We start from the raw sequence: 16,254 nt of genomic DNA on the forward strand, positions 1-16,254 counted from the left end.
AGTGCAAACATCATGAATAGTACTTTCAGGATAGAATGACACCCTAGTTTCCAGTGACAGAAACCCGCTAAGTGTGTCAAAGTGAGAGTGTTCTTGAACGAGTTAGTATTTTGGCCATTTGGATATATTCCCATTTTAAGCACCATCCTGATTCTACCAAGGCCAGAGACTTGCATGGCTGGAACCAGGATGGACAGCAGTAGTCATACCAGTTACCACTTACCACCCTAGTGAGTTTTGTGTATTGTGTGCATCTGATTATGTGCTCAAGCGTGTAGTGTCTATTGTCATCAATTAAAACTTGGTCCAATATTTTTGTGGTTTCAAACTGTAAGTAATATGGGTATGCATATTGGTTTTATTTGTGGGAAGCTAAATTTGATGGAACATACTTCAATTTTCTTTCTTTTTTTTATCTTGTCCAATGGGGGTGCTCCTGCTAGATTTCTAATCATCGACGATGGTTGGCAAGATACATTAAATGAATTTCAAAAAGAAGGTGAACCATTCGTTGAGGGATCACATTAAGCATGAGTTTCATTTCTTCCATCTTCACCAGTATGGTGTTCTGTTAAACCAATATCAACATATTTTATTATCTTAACCTTGGACATGGATATTTTTGCAGATATTGCACATTGCATCTGTGTCCTAAAATAGCTTCTTTCTTGGTGAAGTTGCAGTCCCTGATTGGGACATGTTCTATGTATGGTCTTGCCTATTTCCCTATATAGTTGCATACACATCGACCCTATTTCTTGACACCTAGTCTGGTCTCAGAGTTGCCACCCTGCTGCTCCTCGTGTTGTGAGTGATTGTGCAGTCTATGTTAGGTAGGACAGATATGTTTACTAATGGGTATCCCCCTCATGCTATTCTCTTTGTTGAGGGCAGAGATCCAGTGATCAGGTCCCAGTACTTTACAAAGTACTCTGTCCACACAAAACACAAAAAATCACTGTGTGTGTAGTGATTTTTTGTGTTTTATGTTTTACACAGAAAATTGCCACCCACATAACAATTTTTTGTGTTAGTGTTTTACACAGAAAATCGTTACATCTGTTAAAATTTTCTGTGTTTTGTGTGGCCTGAGTACTTTGTAAAGTACTTGGCCTGACCACTTTGTTGGATCAATTTTGGATCACGTAGTTTCACAATCAACATCATGACATAAAGCAGGAAATACAACAGTATGGAAATCATGATTGACAGTCGATCGAAACAAGAACATGGAGCAAGCATGACGGTTTCCGCATAAAACCCAAATCCAGACAACAACATATGAATAAACAGATGCATAGAACACAATAAAAACAACGAAAGCATGTTAATACTGTGTAAAAGGCAAAGGCGTACGAAAGTACTCCCCTTAGAGAAGATTCGCCCCCACATACAGTGCAAACAGGGTCCAGCGTCCTTCCCCCAGGATATAATAGCCTTGGCGATCTGGATCGGTTCACGCCGATGGTAGATCGCCCTTCGAAAACAACCTCAGGAACTACAACTGCAGACCTCACAGTTTTAGCAAAGCCAAAGAGAGAGATGATAGAGTGTACATCCGTCCCATTGGAACCTCTCTAACTACGTTTATATAGAAGTGGAAGAGATCTATTCGAAAGGACATGACTCTTGAAGAGTTGTCCATTTTGAATAGACATGACCCTTGCAAAGAGTTACCAGATTTGAACAAATGTGACTCTGTCAAGGGTCACCAGTTCTGAACGGGTGTGACTCTGCCAAGGGTCACCAGTTCCAAAAGGCATGACTCTTCATCAAAACCAAACTTTTTCCAAAAAGGAAAAACACCTCACGTTTCTTCTTGGAATTTTCTCTCCCCTCCCTTCTTGCACCCAACATTCCTCCACAAATTCAAAGAATGAAATGTGAGGAAACCAAGATGCAAGATGAGATAATCTGCAGCAGGACATATCATGCTTTCAGTAATGGTACCTTCCGGTTTGAATCACTACCTCAGTTGACTAACTTTACCCCCACAGGAACGAAGTGAACTGAAGTCTTGAACTTGAACCTTTGGTGTAGGAGTGTTCATTAACAACAACATGATAAAGGTTCTGGTTGTAATCTTTAGGGGCGGCGCGTTAAGGCCATGCGCCCGAATATTGTTTCATGAGTGACTTTAGGAATAACCCAATTACTTAAACTGTGGCCACACAGTCACACTCACATAGGTGGGCTTCTCCAGAGATACACTACTAACATCTCGCCTAGAAGACTTTGAACCCATTCAGAGTTTTAACTCATCCTTAACTAGCAGCTACAACACCTTTCCAGAGTAAACAGGGGAACAAACACAGATACATAGTATCACATGAATAAGGTGCTATCCAGTTCACCCTATAGCTTGTTATTACCACATTGAATCTACTTTGTGGGATCTCCACTTAGATAGGTTGAGTTGCTACTGTAGATGAACTACTGATGGGTTTCAGTCCCATCCTCTCTCTGGATTTTAGAACCAATGACTTATCTAGTCCTTTCGTTAATGGATCAACTGTGTTCTCTTTGGATCCAACATAGTCCACAACAAGCACTAACTGAGACACCAATTCCCTTACAGACTTTATTCTGACTTGGATGTGTCTCCTCTGCTTTTGGTTATATTTTGTGTTTTTAATCTTTGCTATTGTGGCCATATTGTCACAATGCACAGATATTGTAGGAATTGGTTTGCATATTAAATGAAGTTCCTCAAGAAGTCCCTTTAACCATTCAACTTCTAATCCTGTGACATCTAAAGCACAAAGTTCAACCTCAAAAGTAGACCGAGACAAGATGGTCTGCTTTACTGATCTCCAGGCGACTGCGTTGCCACCCAAGGTAAATACATACCCTGTTATGCCATAACTCCCAGAGTTTATGGCTATCCAGCTCGCATCACTATATCCCTCCAGAACTGCAAGGAATCTCTTGTAATGCAAACTCAAGGAAATGGTTCTTTTCAGGTATCTAAGTACCCTATCCAATACCTTCCAATGAGTGTGATTTGGACAACTTGTGTATCTACTTAATTTTGTCACGGAGAACGAAATATCCGGTCTTGTGCAATTTGCAAGATACATCAAACTTCAAATAATCTAAAAGTACCTTAATTGAGACACAGGAACACCAGTCATATTCTTATGAAGAGGGATAGAAGGGTCATATGAAGTTGCTACAGATCTTCCTTGGTTATAGCCAAATTTCTCAAGTACTTTCTCAACAAAGTGAGATTGAGAAATGACTATTCGCTCAGCTGAACGAGTCAGCTTTAAGCCTAAGATCACATTTGCAACACCCATACCCTTCATATCAAACTTACTACTAAGAAACAACTTTATCTCATTCAGAATTTCCATATTGGAACCAAACAATAGAATATCATCTACATACAAGCATAAAATAATACAACCATCACTTTTAACCTTGCAATAAACACATTTATCAGATTCATTGACAACAAAACCAAATGATAAAATAATATTATCAAACTTCTCATGCCATTGTTTAGGAGCTTGTTTTAGTCTACAAACTTTGTTTTCATTACCAGAAGCCACATAACCCTCAGGTTGATCCATATAGATCTCTTCTTCAAGATCGCTATGCAAAAAGGCAGTCTTCACATCCATTTGATGAACTGAGAGATCATAAATGAAAGCCAGTGCAATAAACACTCTAATAGTGGTCATCCGGGTAACTGGACAATAGGTATCAAAATAATCTATTCTCTCCTTTTGTTTGAACCCCTTGGCAACCAGTCTCGCCTTGTACTTGTCAATGGATCCATCTGGTTTCAACTTCTTCTTAAAGATCCATTTGCATCCAATTGTGGAACTACTACAAGGGAGGTCAACCAGTTCCCAAGTGCCATTAGAGATAATGAAGTCCATTTCACTCTTGACGGCGTCTTTCCAATGCCTTGCTTCAGGTGAAGCCATTATATCTCAGAAAGTGGGAGGATCATCCTCGATAAGGTAAGTGATAAAATCACATCCCAAATCCTTGGTAATCCGTGGTCTTTTGCTCCTTCTAGGTTCAACCACTTCCTCAGACTCAATGGGTCTAGGATGGGAACAAGATGGTTCTACTCCCACATCTGTCATCCTTTCCACATCTTCAGGAATGAAACTAGAAGTTGAAGGTATATCTAAAGAAGAAAGATTCTGAGGTATATCAACTTTCATGGGAAATACATCATCAAAGAATGTAGCCTCTCGAAGCTCAACAATAGAGTTTACATCTATGCCGGATATCTCAGACTTAATTACTAAGAACTTGTAGGCATAACTGTTCTCTACATAACCCAAAAAGACAACATCTACGGTTTTAGGACCCAACTTCTTCCTGTTGTGCTCTGGGACAAGTACCTTTGTAAGGCACCCCCACACTTTAAGGTATTTCAAGCTAGATTTTCTATTTCTCTAGAGTTCAAAAGGACTACTATCCTTATGCTTCTGAAGAACTCTATTGATTTCCTATTTCTCTAGAGTTCAAAAGGACTACTATCCTTATGCTTCTGAAGAACTCTATTCAGAATATGACAAGTCGTATTCAGAGCATCCCCCCACATATAAGTAGGTAATCCAGAATTTCCAAGTAGAGCATTGATCATGTCAGTCAGAGTTCTATTCTTCCTTTCTGCAATCCCATTAGATTAAGGAAAATATGGAGCAGTAAACTCATAAACTATGCCAACAGACTTGCAATATTCATCGAGTTTATTAGAGGTATATTCTCCCCCTCTGTCAGACCTTAATCTTTTAAGTTTTCTACCAGTTTGTGTTTCTGCTTCATTTTTAAAAATAAGAAACTTATCAAAAGCTTCATCTTTTGATTTTAGCAGATACACATAACAATATTTAGTGCCATCATCTATAAAAGTGATAAAATACTTTTTATGATTTCTGGTTAACACCCCATTAAACTCACAAATATCTGTGTGCACCAGATCCAAAATTTCAGAATCTCTAACAATCGTATGGAATGGTTTCCTACATTGTTTTGCTTGCACACAAATTTCACATTTCTTAGTTTTATCAATGGAATGCTAAGGAATCATTTTCAAGTTCATCATACGTTTCATAAAATTGAAATTCACATGACCTAATCTATTATGCCATAAATAAGATGATTCTATGTTATATGCAACTTTAGACAATGAATCAGAAGAAACATCATTTTCTAATTTACCACTGCAAACATGTTCAGCACAAAGTTTAAACAAACCATCATCTAAATACCCCTTGCCAATAAAGGTTCCAGAATATAAAATAACAACTTTATTACATTTAAAGTTAAATTCATAACCCTCTCTAACAAGACATGAACCACTTAGAATGTTCCTTCTAACTACAGGCACATGGTGCACTCTGTGTAAAGACAAAACTCATCTTGACGGAAACTTCAGATCCATGCGTCCAATCCCTAACACCTTTGCAGCCATTGAATTGCCCATAGTCACGGATCGACCTGCAACATCCTGGAATGAGACAAAGACAACCTTATCAGCACAAACATGCATATTAGCCCCAGTGTCAACCAACCACTCTGTCGGCTCATAAACGTGATAGATTTGCGGGTTAACAGAAACATACCCAGTACTGGTCCCAACGACTTCAGTCACCATGTTAACTTGATGTGTTCCATCTGTGGTCCCATGACCTTTGGCCTTCTTGAAAGGACATTCCTTAGCCCAGTGCCCAACCTGCCTACAATTTCAGCATGATTTGTTCTTTGCCTTTTTCTGGATTTTGGCCTTAGGTTTAAACTGTTTTTTCATTGCAGATTTCAGTTTTTGTCCCTTGATCTTAAAAGATCCGGTCATCATGTTCATCTTAGGCTGTTCAGTTGACATCACGATCTGTTTCTAGCTTCTATGCTCTTCTTCAATGGGAAATCTTCCCTCTACGGTGCTTGAGAGACTTACCAAAGTCTACCCAAGACTTAGGAAATTTCTCCATGATGGTCATAACTTGAAACTTCTCAGGAAGTTTCATCTCAGCCTCAGCCAAACTATGGAGCAGCAACAGAAACTCGTGTGCCTGCTCAGTGACCGACTTGCCCTCTACCATTTGATATTTCAGAAACTTGGCAACAGAGTACTTTTCAAGACCTTGGTCTTCGGTATTGTACTTCTTGTCAAGTTGATCCCATAGGCCCTTAACAGTGGTAGGCGATGAACAATACACATCGAACAACGTGTTGGACAGAGCCAACAGTATACAACCGTGGCATATATTATCCTTTTCTTTCCACTCTACAGCCGCAGAGACCGCAGTAGGGTCAGGGTCAGTATCAGAAACTGAAGGGCAATCGAGTTCCAGAATCGACAGAAGCCCTATCGTAGTGAACCAGATTTTCATGCGTTGCTGCCAATGCTTGAAATTCTGACCGACAAACTTTTTCGACATCCCAAACATGTCCACTTTTGGTACAAAAGCAAAAGAGGTCGACATGCTTAGAATCTTCTCTATGACTATTGGATCGATTTCGGATCACGCAGTTTCACAATCAACATCATGACATAAAGCAGGAAATACAACAGTATGAAAATCATGATTGACAGTCGATTGAAACAAGAACAGGGAGCAAGCATGACAGTTTCTGCATAAAACCAAAATCCAGACAACAACATATGAACAAATAGATGCATAGAACACAATAAAAACAGCGAAAGCATGTTAATATTGTGTAAAAGGCTAAGGCGTATGAAAGTACTCCCCTTAGAGAAGATTCGCCCCCACATACAGTGCAAACAGGGTTCGGCGTCCTTCCCTCAGGATACAATAGCCTCGACGATCTGGATCGGTTCATGCCGATGGTAGATCGCCCTTCGAAAACAACCTTAGGAACTACAACTGCAGACCTCGCAGTTTTAGCAAAGCAAGATAGAGATGATAGAGTGTACATCCATCTCATTGGAACCTCTCTAACTACGTTTATATAGACGTGGAAGAGATCTGTTCGAAAGGACATGACTCTTGAAGAGTTATCCATTTTGAATAGACATGACCCTTGCAAAGAGTTACTAGATTTGAACAAATGTGACTCTGTCAAGGGTCACCAGTTCTGAACGGGTGTGACTCTACCAAGGGTCACCAATTCCAAAAGGCATGACTCTTCATCAAAACCAATCTTTTTCCAAAAAGAAAAAACACCCCACGTTTCTTTTTGAATTTTTCTCTCCCCTCCCTTCTTGCACCTAACACACTTAACCACTTCTCCACTTTGTTTTCTTTCTTTCTTGAGTTCATTTTGAAATATGGTGCCTTATTTAACTTCTACAGTGATAAGCCTGAACAACACAATTTTAGAATTCTGAAAAAGATAGTGCTTCCCGATGGATAGGTGCTAAGAGCAAAATATGCTGGAAGGCCTACACGAGACTGTTTATTCATCGACCCTGTTATGGATGGAAAAAGGCATGCAAACTGTTAAAAAATTATTTGCAACAGAAAAATACTAACCCACAAGGTTACTCTCTATTATCATAAGATTTTTTTTTTGTTTCTTCTGTAATCTGGTATGTTTTCTTGCATAGCCTGTTGAAGATCTGGAATGTCTTGGAGTGTGAAGTTTATACCATCTCTCCGATCAGGGTAAGCCCACCACATATGCTTTCACTCTTACAAAATTCTTCAATTCCCACTTATCATCTGCATTTGGTTTGAACTTTGAAGTAATACTTGAAAACATTTCATCTGTGGTTTTAGCAGGATATTGATCAGAAGGTTCAATTTGCACCACTTGGTTTGATTGATATGTACAATTCTGGTGGTGTTGTTGAAGCAACTGACTTTATTCATAATCATTACATATGCCGGTTGTCCATTAAAGGAAGGGGATGTGGTCGATTCGGAGCATATCTGAGTGTGAAACCAAAGAGTTTCTCTGTGAATACAGTAGATAAAGAATTTACATTTGATGCTGGATGTGGGTTGTTTATAGTGAACATTCCCTTTGAAACGAGTTCTGAAGTATGTGGGATGTTGATTTGTATTTCAAGTCTTGAAATTTTGGCCAAGGCCTTGTTTTCACTTACCCACCTACAATTATTACAAAAACTGATTATCTTGGTTAGATGATTCTGCAGGAAGTTTGTACTTAGCTCAACTGTTGTCAAAATAAAGAGCATCTCTCTCTCTCTCTCATGGGTTACTGTTTGTAATATTAAGTGTTGGTGCTACCATACTCCATTTTGACTCTCTCTCTATTTCATGGGTTACTGTGTGTAATATTAGGTGTTGGTGCTACCATACTCCATTTTGAGACCCATACCATCTTCGTGTCTATTCAATTCTTGATGTACCATATCTTCTAGCCGAATCACTTCACTATATAGTGACATCTTGTAGTAAGAGGTCCTTCTCTCAGAATTCATACATGACCAAAGAAAAAATTTATCCAGATAAAACAAAGATGCAAACCCGATTTCATTTTTATTTCTGTATAGAAAGTAGAAAGTATATTTTTCATTATGTATAACCTACATGGGCGTTTGTTTCAACCCCAGTGGAAAAAAGGCTCATATTCATATGAAACTGGGTCTCTTTCCCATGTTATGGGAGCATTCATTTCACCCCAAAAAAGTGAGAAAGAGGCCTTCTTTCATATGAAAGAGGGCATCCTTCCTCCTTGTGGGCAGTGAAATGAACGGTCCATGTGAAACCAGGCATGGAGGCAACCACCTTTTGTTGAAAAAAAAAAACCGTTTGACTTTCCCACAAGTGTGAATCGATGGAGGCAATACAACAATGACAGTGGAAGAAAGGTAAACCAACAATGGAAATAAAAACAACACACAAAGATTTACGTGGTTTCTTCTCAAACTGAGGTACATCCACGGCGACCGATAGGTCATCACCTTCCACTATCTTCAAACAGAGTTACAGAGTGGCAAAAAAAAAGGCATAAGCTTTATAAACACACGGAGGTGTAACGAAATAAACAAAGAGGATATACCTCACTGAAGAACAAACAACAAATGCTCTGAAGAACCAACCTCACGAAGCTATCCTGAAAGAAGTGTAGCAACACTTCTCGCTTTATTCTCTTCACACCCTTTCGGTGCCCTAAAAGTGTATCTCACACTTTTTCCTGCTTTTTTCAGCTCTCTATTTCTCTCTCTCATCCATCCCTTAAATAGAGGGCGAGACCCACATTTAATGCGGAAGACTAAACGTCTTGCATAACTTACAATGCGCCTGGACCGCCTTACCACAAATTGTTATTCAGCAAATACTACAAATCACTATCCAGCGAGTACTGCAAATCGCTATCCAGTGAATACTGAAACAAATCGCTATCCAGCAAATACTGAAACTAATCGCTATCCAGCGAATAGTGAAACAAATCGCTATGCAGCTTAAAGAACTAACCACAAATCATCATCGACAAATCGTTGATCCTCAAAACTCTGAATAGCTGAATCGTCATTCAGCTGTGAGGACTTCTACAAATCGCTATCCAACGAATATAAGAATTGTCCTAAAAAAGATCAAGCATCGTGCTTAAGAATTCTGCTGTGATAATGAATATGCATCGAACTACTGATGATGCCATTAATGATCAATTATCAGACGATCCATTTCCAAGATAGATGAGTCCCATAAGGAAAGAAACCCAATAATTCTCCCCCTTCCTAACTTATGTGGAGGCTTCGACCATCCCTGCTAGAGACCGACATTTCTCAAGCTTTTCCTTGGGCAATGCCTTAGTCAACATATCTGATGTATTATCATCAGTGTGAACTTTCTCAAGTTGCAACAATTTGTCATTCAAGACATCTCGAATCCAGTGATATCGAACATCAATATGTTTTGATTTTGAATAAAATGATGAATTCTTGATCAAGTGAATTGCACTCTGGCTATCACAGTGAAGAACATACCTTTCTTGCCTTAAGTCCAACTCTTGCAAGAATTTCTTCAACCACAATAATTCCTTACTTGCTTCTGTAATGACAATGAACTCAACTTCTGTGGTGGAGAGAGCTACACATTTCTATAATTTCGACTGCCATGCAACTGCTCCCCTTGCAAAAGTAATCAAATACCCAGAAGTAGATTTTCTACTATCGACATCACCAGCCATATTAGAATATGTGAACCCATCAAGAATAGGTTCACCATTTCCAAAACACAGACTCATCTTCGAAGTCCCTTGAAGATACCTTAGAATCATTTCACTGTTGCTCAATGTTCTTTCCCTGGATTTGACAGAAATCGACTAACAACTCCAACAACATGAGTTGTGTCTGGTTGAGTACAGACCATAGCATACATCAAAGAACCTACTGCCGAAGCATAGGGAATTTTCTGCATCTTGATTTCTTCTTCATCATTTGCAGGACTTTGACTTGAGCTAAGTTTGAAATGCCTTGCAAGAGGACAATTAACATGCTTTGCTTTATCCATGTTGAACCTCTCAAGAACCTTTTTGATATAATTCTCTTGAGATAACCAGATCAACCCATGTGATCTGTCATGAACGATTTACATCCCAAGAATCTGCTTTGCTGGTCCTAAATCCTTCATGACAAAGGTCTTACTCAGCTCCAACTTCAACTTGCTTATCCTACTGATGTCTTGGCCCACAATCTGCATATCATCCACATAAAGCAAGAGAAAGGTAGAATTTCCATTTGAATTTTTTTTCACAAACACACAATGGTTTGTGGAGGTTCTTGAATATTCATGCTCAGTCATAAAAGAATCAAACTTCTTATACCACTGCCTTGGTGCTTGCTTCAATCCATACAAACTCTTATTCACCTTGTAGACAAGGTGTTCTTTGCCCTTGTCAATTAAGCCTTCAGCTTGCTCCATATAAATTTCTTCTTCCAAGTCACTATACAGAAATGCAGTCTTCACATCAAGCTGCTCAACTTCTAAGTTCATACTTGCTGCTATACCGAGCACAGTTCAGATGGAAGACATCTTCACAACTGGTGAGAAGATCTTATCAAAGTCAACTCCCTTTTTCTTACCAAAACCTTTCACGACAAGTCGTGCCTTGAATCTAGGTTGAGAGACATTCCCATTAGTCTTCTGCCTGAAGACCCACTTGTTCTTCAACACCTTCTTTCCTTTAGGTGGCTTTATCAGATCAAAGGTGTGATTCTCATGCAATGAATTCATTTCCTCTTTCATTGCCTTAAACCACTCAGATTTGTTTTCATTCTCCAAAACAAGAATTTCTGGCTCACCTTGATTTGTAATCAACACATACTCATTTGATGAGTATTTCCTAGATGGTTGTTTCTCTCTAGTAGACTTCCTTATCGGAGTCCGAGGAAGTGGATCTTGGGGTGTTAGCTCTCCCTTAATTTCTGACTCAACATTTCCTTCCTCTACATCATTATGAAGAGGTGGCATCTCCTCCACGAAATCATGAACAATTGGTGCATCAAGGGAATCAAAATCAACAAGGTCTCCTGTACTGGACTCTGATGGCTCAAACTTACCAATGTCTTCAATGGTCTGATCTTCCAAGAAGACAATATATTGACTTCTGACTATCTTCTTATCAATAGGGTCATACAGTCTATAGCCAAATTCTTCATGACCATAGCCAAGAAATATGCACTGCTCGGACTTTGGATCAAGCTTGGACCTCTCTTCCTTTGGAACATGAACAAAAGCTCTGCAACCAAACACTCTCAAGTGACCATAGGAAGCTTCCTTCCCTTTCCAAACTTTCTCTGAAACATTTCCTATCAAGAGAATAGAAGGAGACAAATTGATAAGATCAACTGTTGTCCTCATTGCCTCACCCCAAAAGGATCTTGGCAACTTAGAGCGTGACATCCAACATCTGACTCTTTCAAGAATAGTGTGATTCATTCTCTCAGCAACCCCATTTTGTTGAGGTGTCATCCTTACTGTCCTTTCATGCATGATGCCATGATTGATGCAATACTGATCAAATGGCCCAATGTATTCGACACTATTATCTGAGCAAACACATTTCAACTGTCTACCAGTTTCTCTTTCAGCCATGACCTGAAAATGCTTGAATACATCTAGAACTTGGTCTTTAGTTCTCAGTGTATAAGCCCAGACTTTCCTAGAGTGATCATCTATGAAAGTCACAAAATACAATGCACCACCAAGTGTCTTAACCTTTAAAAGTCCACACATCAGAATGCATAAGATCTAGAACATGAGATTTTCTAGATGCAATGCTTCTATGGAAAGAAACCCTATTCTGTTTACCATGGAAGCAATGAACACATAGTTCCAAAGATGTACTTTCTACCCCTGCTAGGAGCTTTTTCTTGACCAAGACTTGCAGTCCCTTCTCGCTTATATGCCTGAGCCTTTTATGCCATAATTCTTTGGACGAGCCAGTCTCCACAACATTCACAATACTCTTACAGATCTTTGCTTGCAAAGTGTAAAGAAAACATGTCTTTGTTCCTCTTTCTACCACCAAGGAGCCTTTGGTTAACTTCCACCTTCCGTCACTGAAGGTCTTTTTGTAGCCTTCATCATCCAACTTTCCAGTAGAGATCAAATTCAGTCGGATGTCTGGTACATACCTAACATCTTTGAGCAACAATTTGCAGCCAATGCTTGTTTCCAAAAAAATGTTGCCTATGCTAATAATCTTTGACACATTTTCATTTCCCATTCAGACATTCCCGAAATCACCTTGCGAATAGGAAATGAAGAAATCAGCCTGCGAGGTAACATAAAATGAAGCTTCAGAATCAATTACCCAATCAGTCTCTTGACCGATCAAATTGATGCTAGTACCATCACAGATAACCATGAGCTCTCCATCTGTAACTGTTGCTATGGTACTTTGCTTTTCTTCTTGTTCTGCTCCTTGAACTTGAGCTTCCTACACTCTCGCTTCATGTGCCCTTTCTTGTGGCAATAATAAAACTTGACATCTTTCTTTGAAATCGAGTGTGAGTGACCTCTGGATTTGTCACGATAGTGCGGAGTCTTGCTCTTACTCTTTTCTCTCTCTCGATTTTCAATCACAAGTGCCTCAAAGAGGGAAGGACCTGATGATTTTCTCCTAGTTTCTTCATTCAGCAGACTGCTGATAACTTGGCTCATTGTTACCGTTCCATTAGGTGTGGAGTTACTAACTGTGACCACCAAGGTTTCCCAACACTCAGAAAGGGAACTAAGGAGCAATAAGGCTTGCAACTCATCATCAAAAGCGATTTTCATTGTGGCCAACTGATTCACAATGCTTTTGATTTCATTTAGATGCTCTGCAATAGAGATGCCCTCTTTATATTTGAGGTTCACAAGCTTTCGAAATAGAAAGGCATTATTCACTGTCGTCTTCCTATCATAAAAGCTTTCTAGTTTGGTCCAAAGACCATGCTCCGAAAGCTTTCTAGTTTGGTCCAAAGACCATGCGCCAAAGTTTCTGTGGATACATGATGAAAGACACTATCATCAATCCATTGCCGAATGAAACCGACAACTTTCCTGTCTAGCTTTCTCTATTCGTCATCTTTCATTTCTTCTAGTTTGCCGCTATCACCCTCTATAGGTCCATCCAAATCTTTACAAACCAAAAGGTCTTCTTCTTCATGACTTCACACACAAATATAATGAACTGAGACTAGATTAACCAAAGTTTTGATACCAGATGTTGAAAAAAAAAAACTGACTGGCTTTTCCACAAGTGTGAATCGATGGAGGCAATACAACGATGACAATGGAAGAAAGGTAAACCAACAGTGGAAACAAAAACAACACACAAAGATTTACGTGGTTCCTTCTCAAACTGAGGTACATCCACGGTGACCGATAGGTCATCACCTTCCACTATCTTCAAACAGAGTTATAGAGTGGCAAAAAAAAAGGCATAAGCTTTACAAACACACGGAGGTGTAACGAAATAAACAAAGAGGATATACCTCACTGAAGAACAAACAACAAATGCTTTGAAGAACCAACCTCACAAAGCTATCCAGAAAGAAGTGTAGCTAGACTTCTCGCTTTATTCTCTTCACACCCTTTCGGTGCCCTAAAAGTGTATCTCACACTTTTTCCTGCTTTTTCAGCTCTCTATTTCTCTCTCTCATCCATCTCTTAAATAGAGGACAAGACCTGCATTTAATGCAGAAGACTAAACGTCTTGCACAATTTACAATGCACCTAAACCGCCTTACTATAAATCGCTTTTCAGTGAATACTACAAATCACTATCCAACGAGCACTGCAAATCGCTATCCAGTGAATACTAAAACAAATCGCTATCCAGCGAATACTGAAATAAATCGCTATCCAACGAATACTACAAATCGCTATCCAGCGAGTACTGAAACAAATTGCCATCTAGCAAATACTGAAACAAATCGCTATGCAGCTTAAAGCACTAACCACAAATCGTCATCGACAAATCGTTGATCCTCAAAACTCTGAACAGATGAATCATCATTCAGCTGTGAGGACTTCTACAAATCGCTATCCAGCGAATATAAGAATTGTCCTCGAGAAGATCAAGCGCCGTGCTTGAGAATTCTGTCGCGATAATGAATGGGCATCAAACTACTGATGATGCCATTAATGATCAGTTATCAGACGATCTATTTTCAAGATAGATGGGTCCCATAAGGAGGGAAACCCAACAATTCTCCCCTTTCCCGACTTATATGGTGGCTTCGACCATCCCTGCTATAGACCGACACTTCTCAAGCTTGTCTTTGGGCAATGCCTTAGTCAACATATCTGATGTATTATCATCAGTGTGAACTTTCTCAAAAAGAAAAAAACCCATCCAAATAAAACAAAGATGCAAACCTGATTTCATTTTTATTTCTGTATAGAAAGTAGAAAGTATATTTTTCCTTATGTATATCCTACATGGGAGTTTTTTTCAACCCCTGTGGAAAAGAGGATCATATTCATATGAAACTGGGTCTCTTTCCTATGTTATGGGGGCATTCATTTCACCCCAAAAAAGTGAGAAAGAGGCCTTCTTTCGTATGAAAGAGGGCATCCTACCTCCTTGTGGGCAGTGAAATGAACGGTCCATATGAAACCAGGCATGGGGGCTACCACCTTTAATACCAAAATATGTGGTTTCACGTGAAGGTGATGTTTCCCGTGCAGAAGTGGATTTTGTGCGACTGTGTTTCATGTGATGGTCAATTCTTGCGACTGTAACAAACGTGCTCCTTAGGAAAGTGGGTCAGCGAGTGGAACCATCAACTTACTAGCAGCATGCCTGAGAAAATTGACAAACTTATTCAAGGAGAGTGCTCATATTTTTCTAAAAAATGTAACACCCCATAAACACCAAAGAGACTCCCATACTCTGTTTCAATGACAAAAGGAAGCTCTCTCATTTGCATGATTTAACATGTTCAAGATCAGCAACGTGATGCTCACAAGGACTCCGCTCATCTGATAGGGGTGACTTGTGAATGTTACCAAGTTGACCTTATGTCACAAGTTCGAAACCTCGGCATCTCTTGCCGCAAGGTTAAAGGTGGGTGTACTTCCCAGTGGTCAGAGCAGACCTCAAGGGTTTTACCAACCGGAGGCCAGCCAATGTGCGGTCACTGATGGAGGGTTTTTTTTCCTTGGATTATAAAAGAAAAGATCAGTAATATGATTGGAACTGCAAAAGAGAGCTCCCATTGTTTTTAAGCTTTTTCCTTGAAGCAGAGGCAGAAAGTCTGTCAACTACAAATTATTGGTTTTCATTCAATCCGCGACTGATATATAAATCCCAAGTTCCTAATAAACTTGGGTATCTCACAAAACAGTGATGAAAGAACAGCATGGACCTGAAAACATTTCAGGCAATGCAATTCGGCAAGAAAGCGAAACTTGTTGGACAATTAATACCTTGGGGTGAATCAACCCTCTAATTCAGAGGCACCAAGTTGAAGATCAAGGGTTCTAGTCATCTTTCTTATCCAACTGTATCAATGTACAGTTCAACATCCACTAAATTCAACAGAGACATTTCAACAACGTCGAACATAAATACAAAAACCTCATCCGGGAGGCTTAACAGGACTAAAGAAGCACAAATTTGCATCAATAGAAACATAAAACCAAAAACATGAACAAATGGTAATCCCTAAACAACCATGGTTAGCTTCTTAACTCTTTTCCCCATGTACTTACATTGACACCCTCGTGGCTCAAGATTCAAAACATTTTGTCCAAAAAATAAAAGGCAAAAAAAAAGAATAAAATGTTATGCTTACATTGACACCATCATGGCTCAAGAATCAAAGCAAAATGTTCCATTAAGAAAGCACAAAAAATA

At 39.3% G+C, this 16,254-nt stretch overlaps 1 protein-coding gene across 1 annotated transcript in view; it reads right to left on the bottom strand.

Moving 5' to 3' along the window:
- LOC149818339 (subtilisin-like protease SBT5.3) overlaps positions 1–10,823 on the bottom strand; it is a 72,060-nt gene extending 61,237 nt beyond the window's left edge. The window contains exons 1-4 of the mRNA XM_089986200.1: positions 10,770–10,823; positions 10,495–10,595; positions 8,959–8,962; positions 8,810–8,870 (exon numbers count right to left, since the gene is read on the bottom strand). Of these exons, the coding sequence (XP_089842326.1) occupies positions 8,810–8,870; positions 8,959–8,962; positions 10,495–10,595; positions 10,770–10,823 (220 nt within the window). The remainder of the gene's footprint in view (positions 1–8,809; positions 8,871–8,958; positions 8,963–10,494; positions 10,596–10,769) is intronic.
- Positions 10,824–16,254: the final 5,431 nt, after the last annotated feature.

The sequence above is a fragment of the Nuphar pumila genome, chromosome 13, assembly GCF_984573655.1.
Source record: "Nuphar pumila chromosome 13, dmNupPumi1.hap1.1, whole genome shotgun sequence".
NCBI classification, from domain to species: domain Eukaryota; kingdom Viridiplantae; phylum Streptophyta; class Magnoliopsida; order Nymphaeales; family Nymphaeaceae; genus Nuphar; species Nuphar pumila.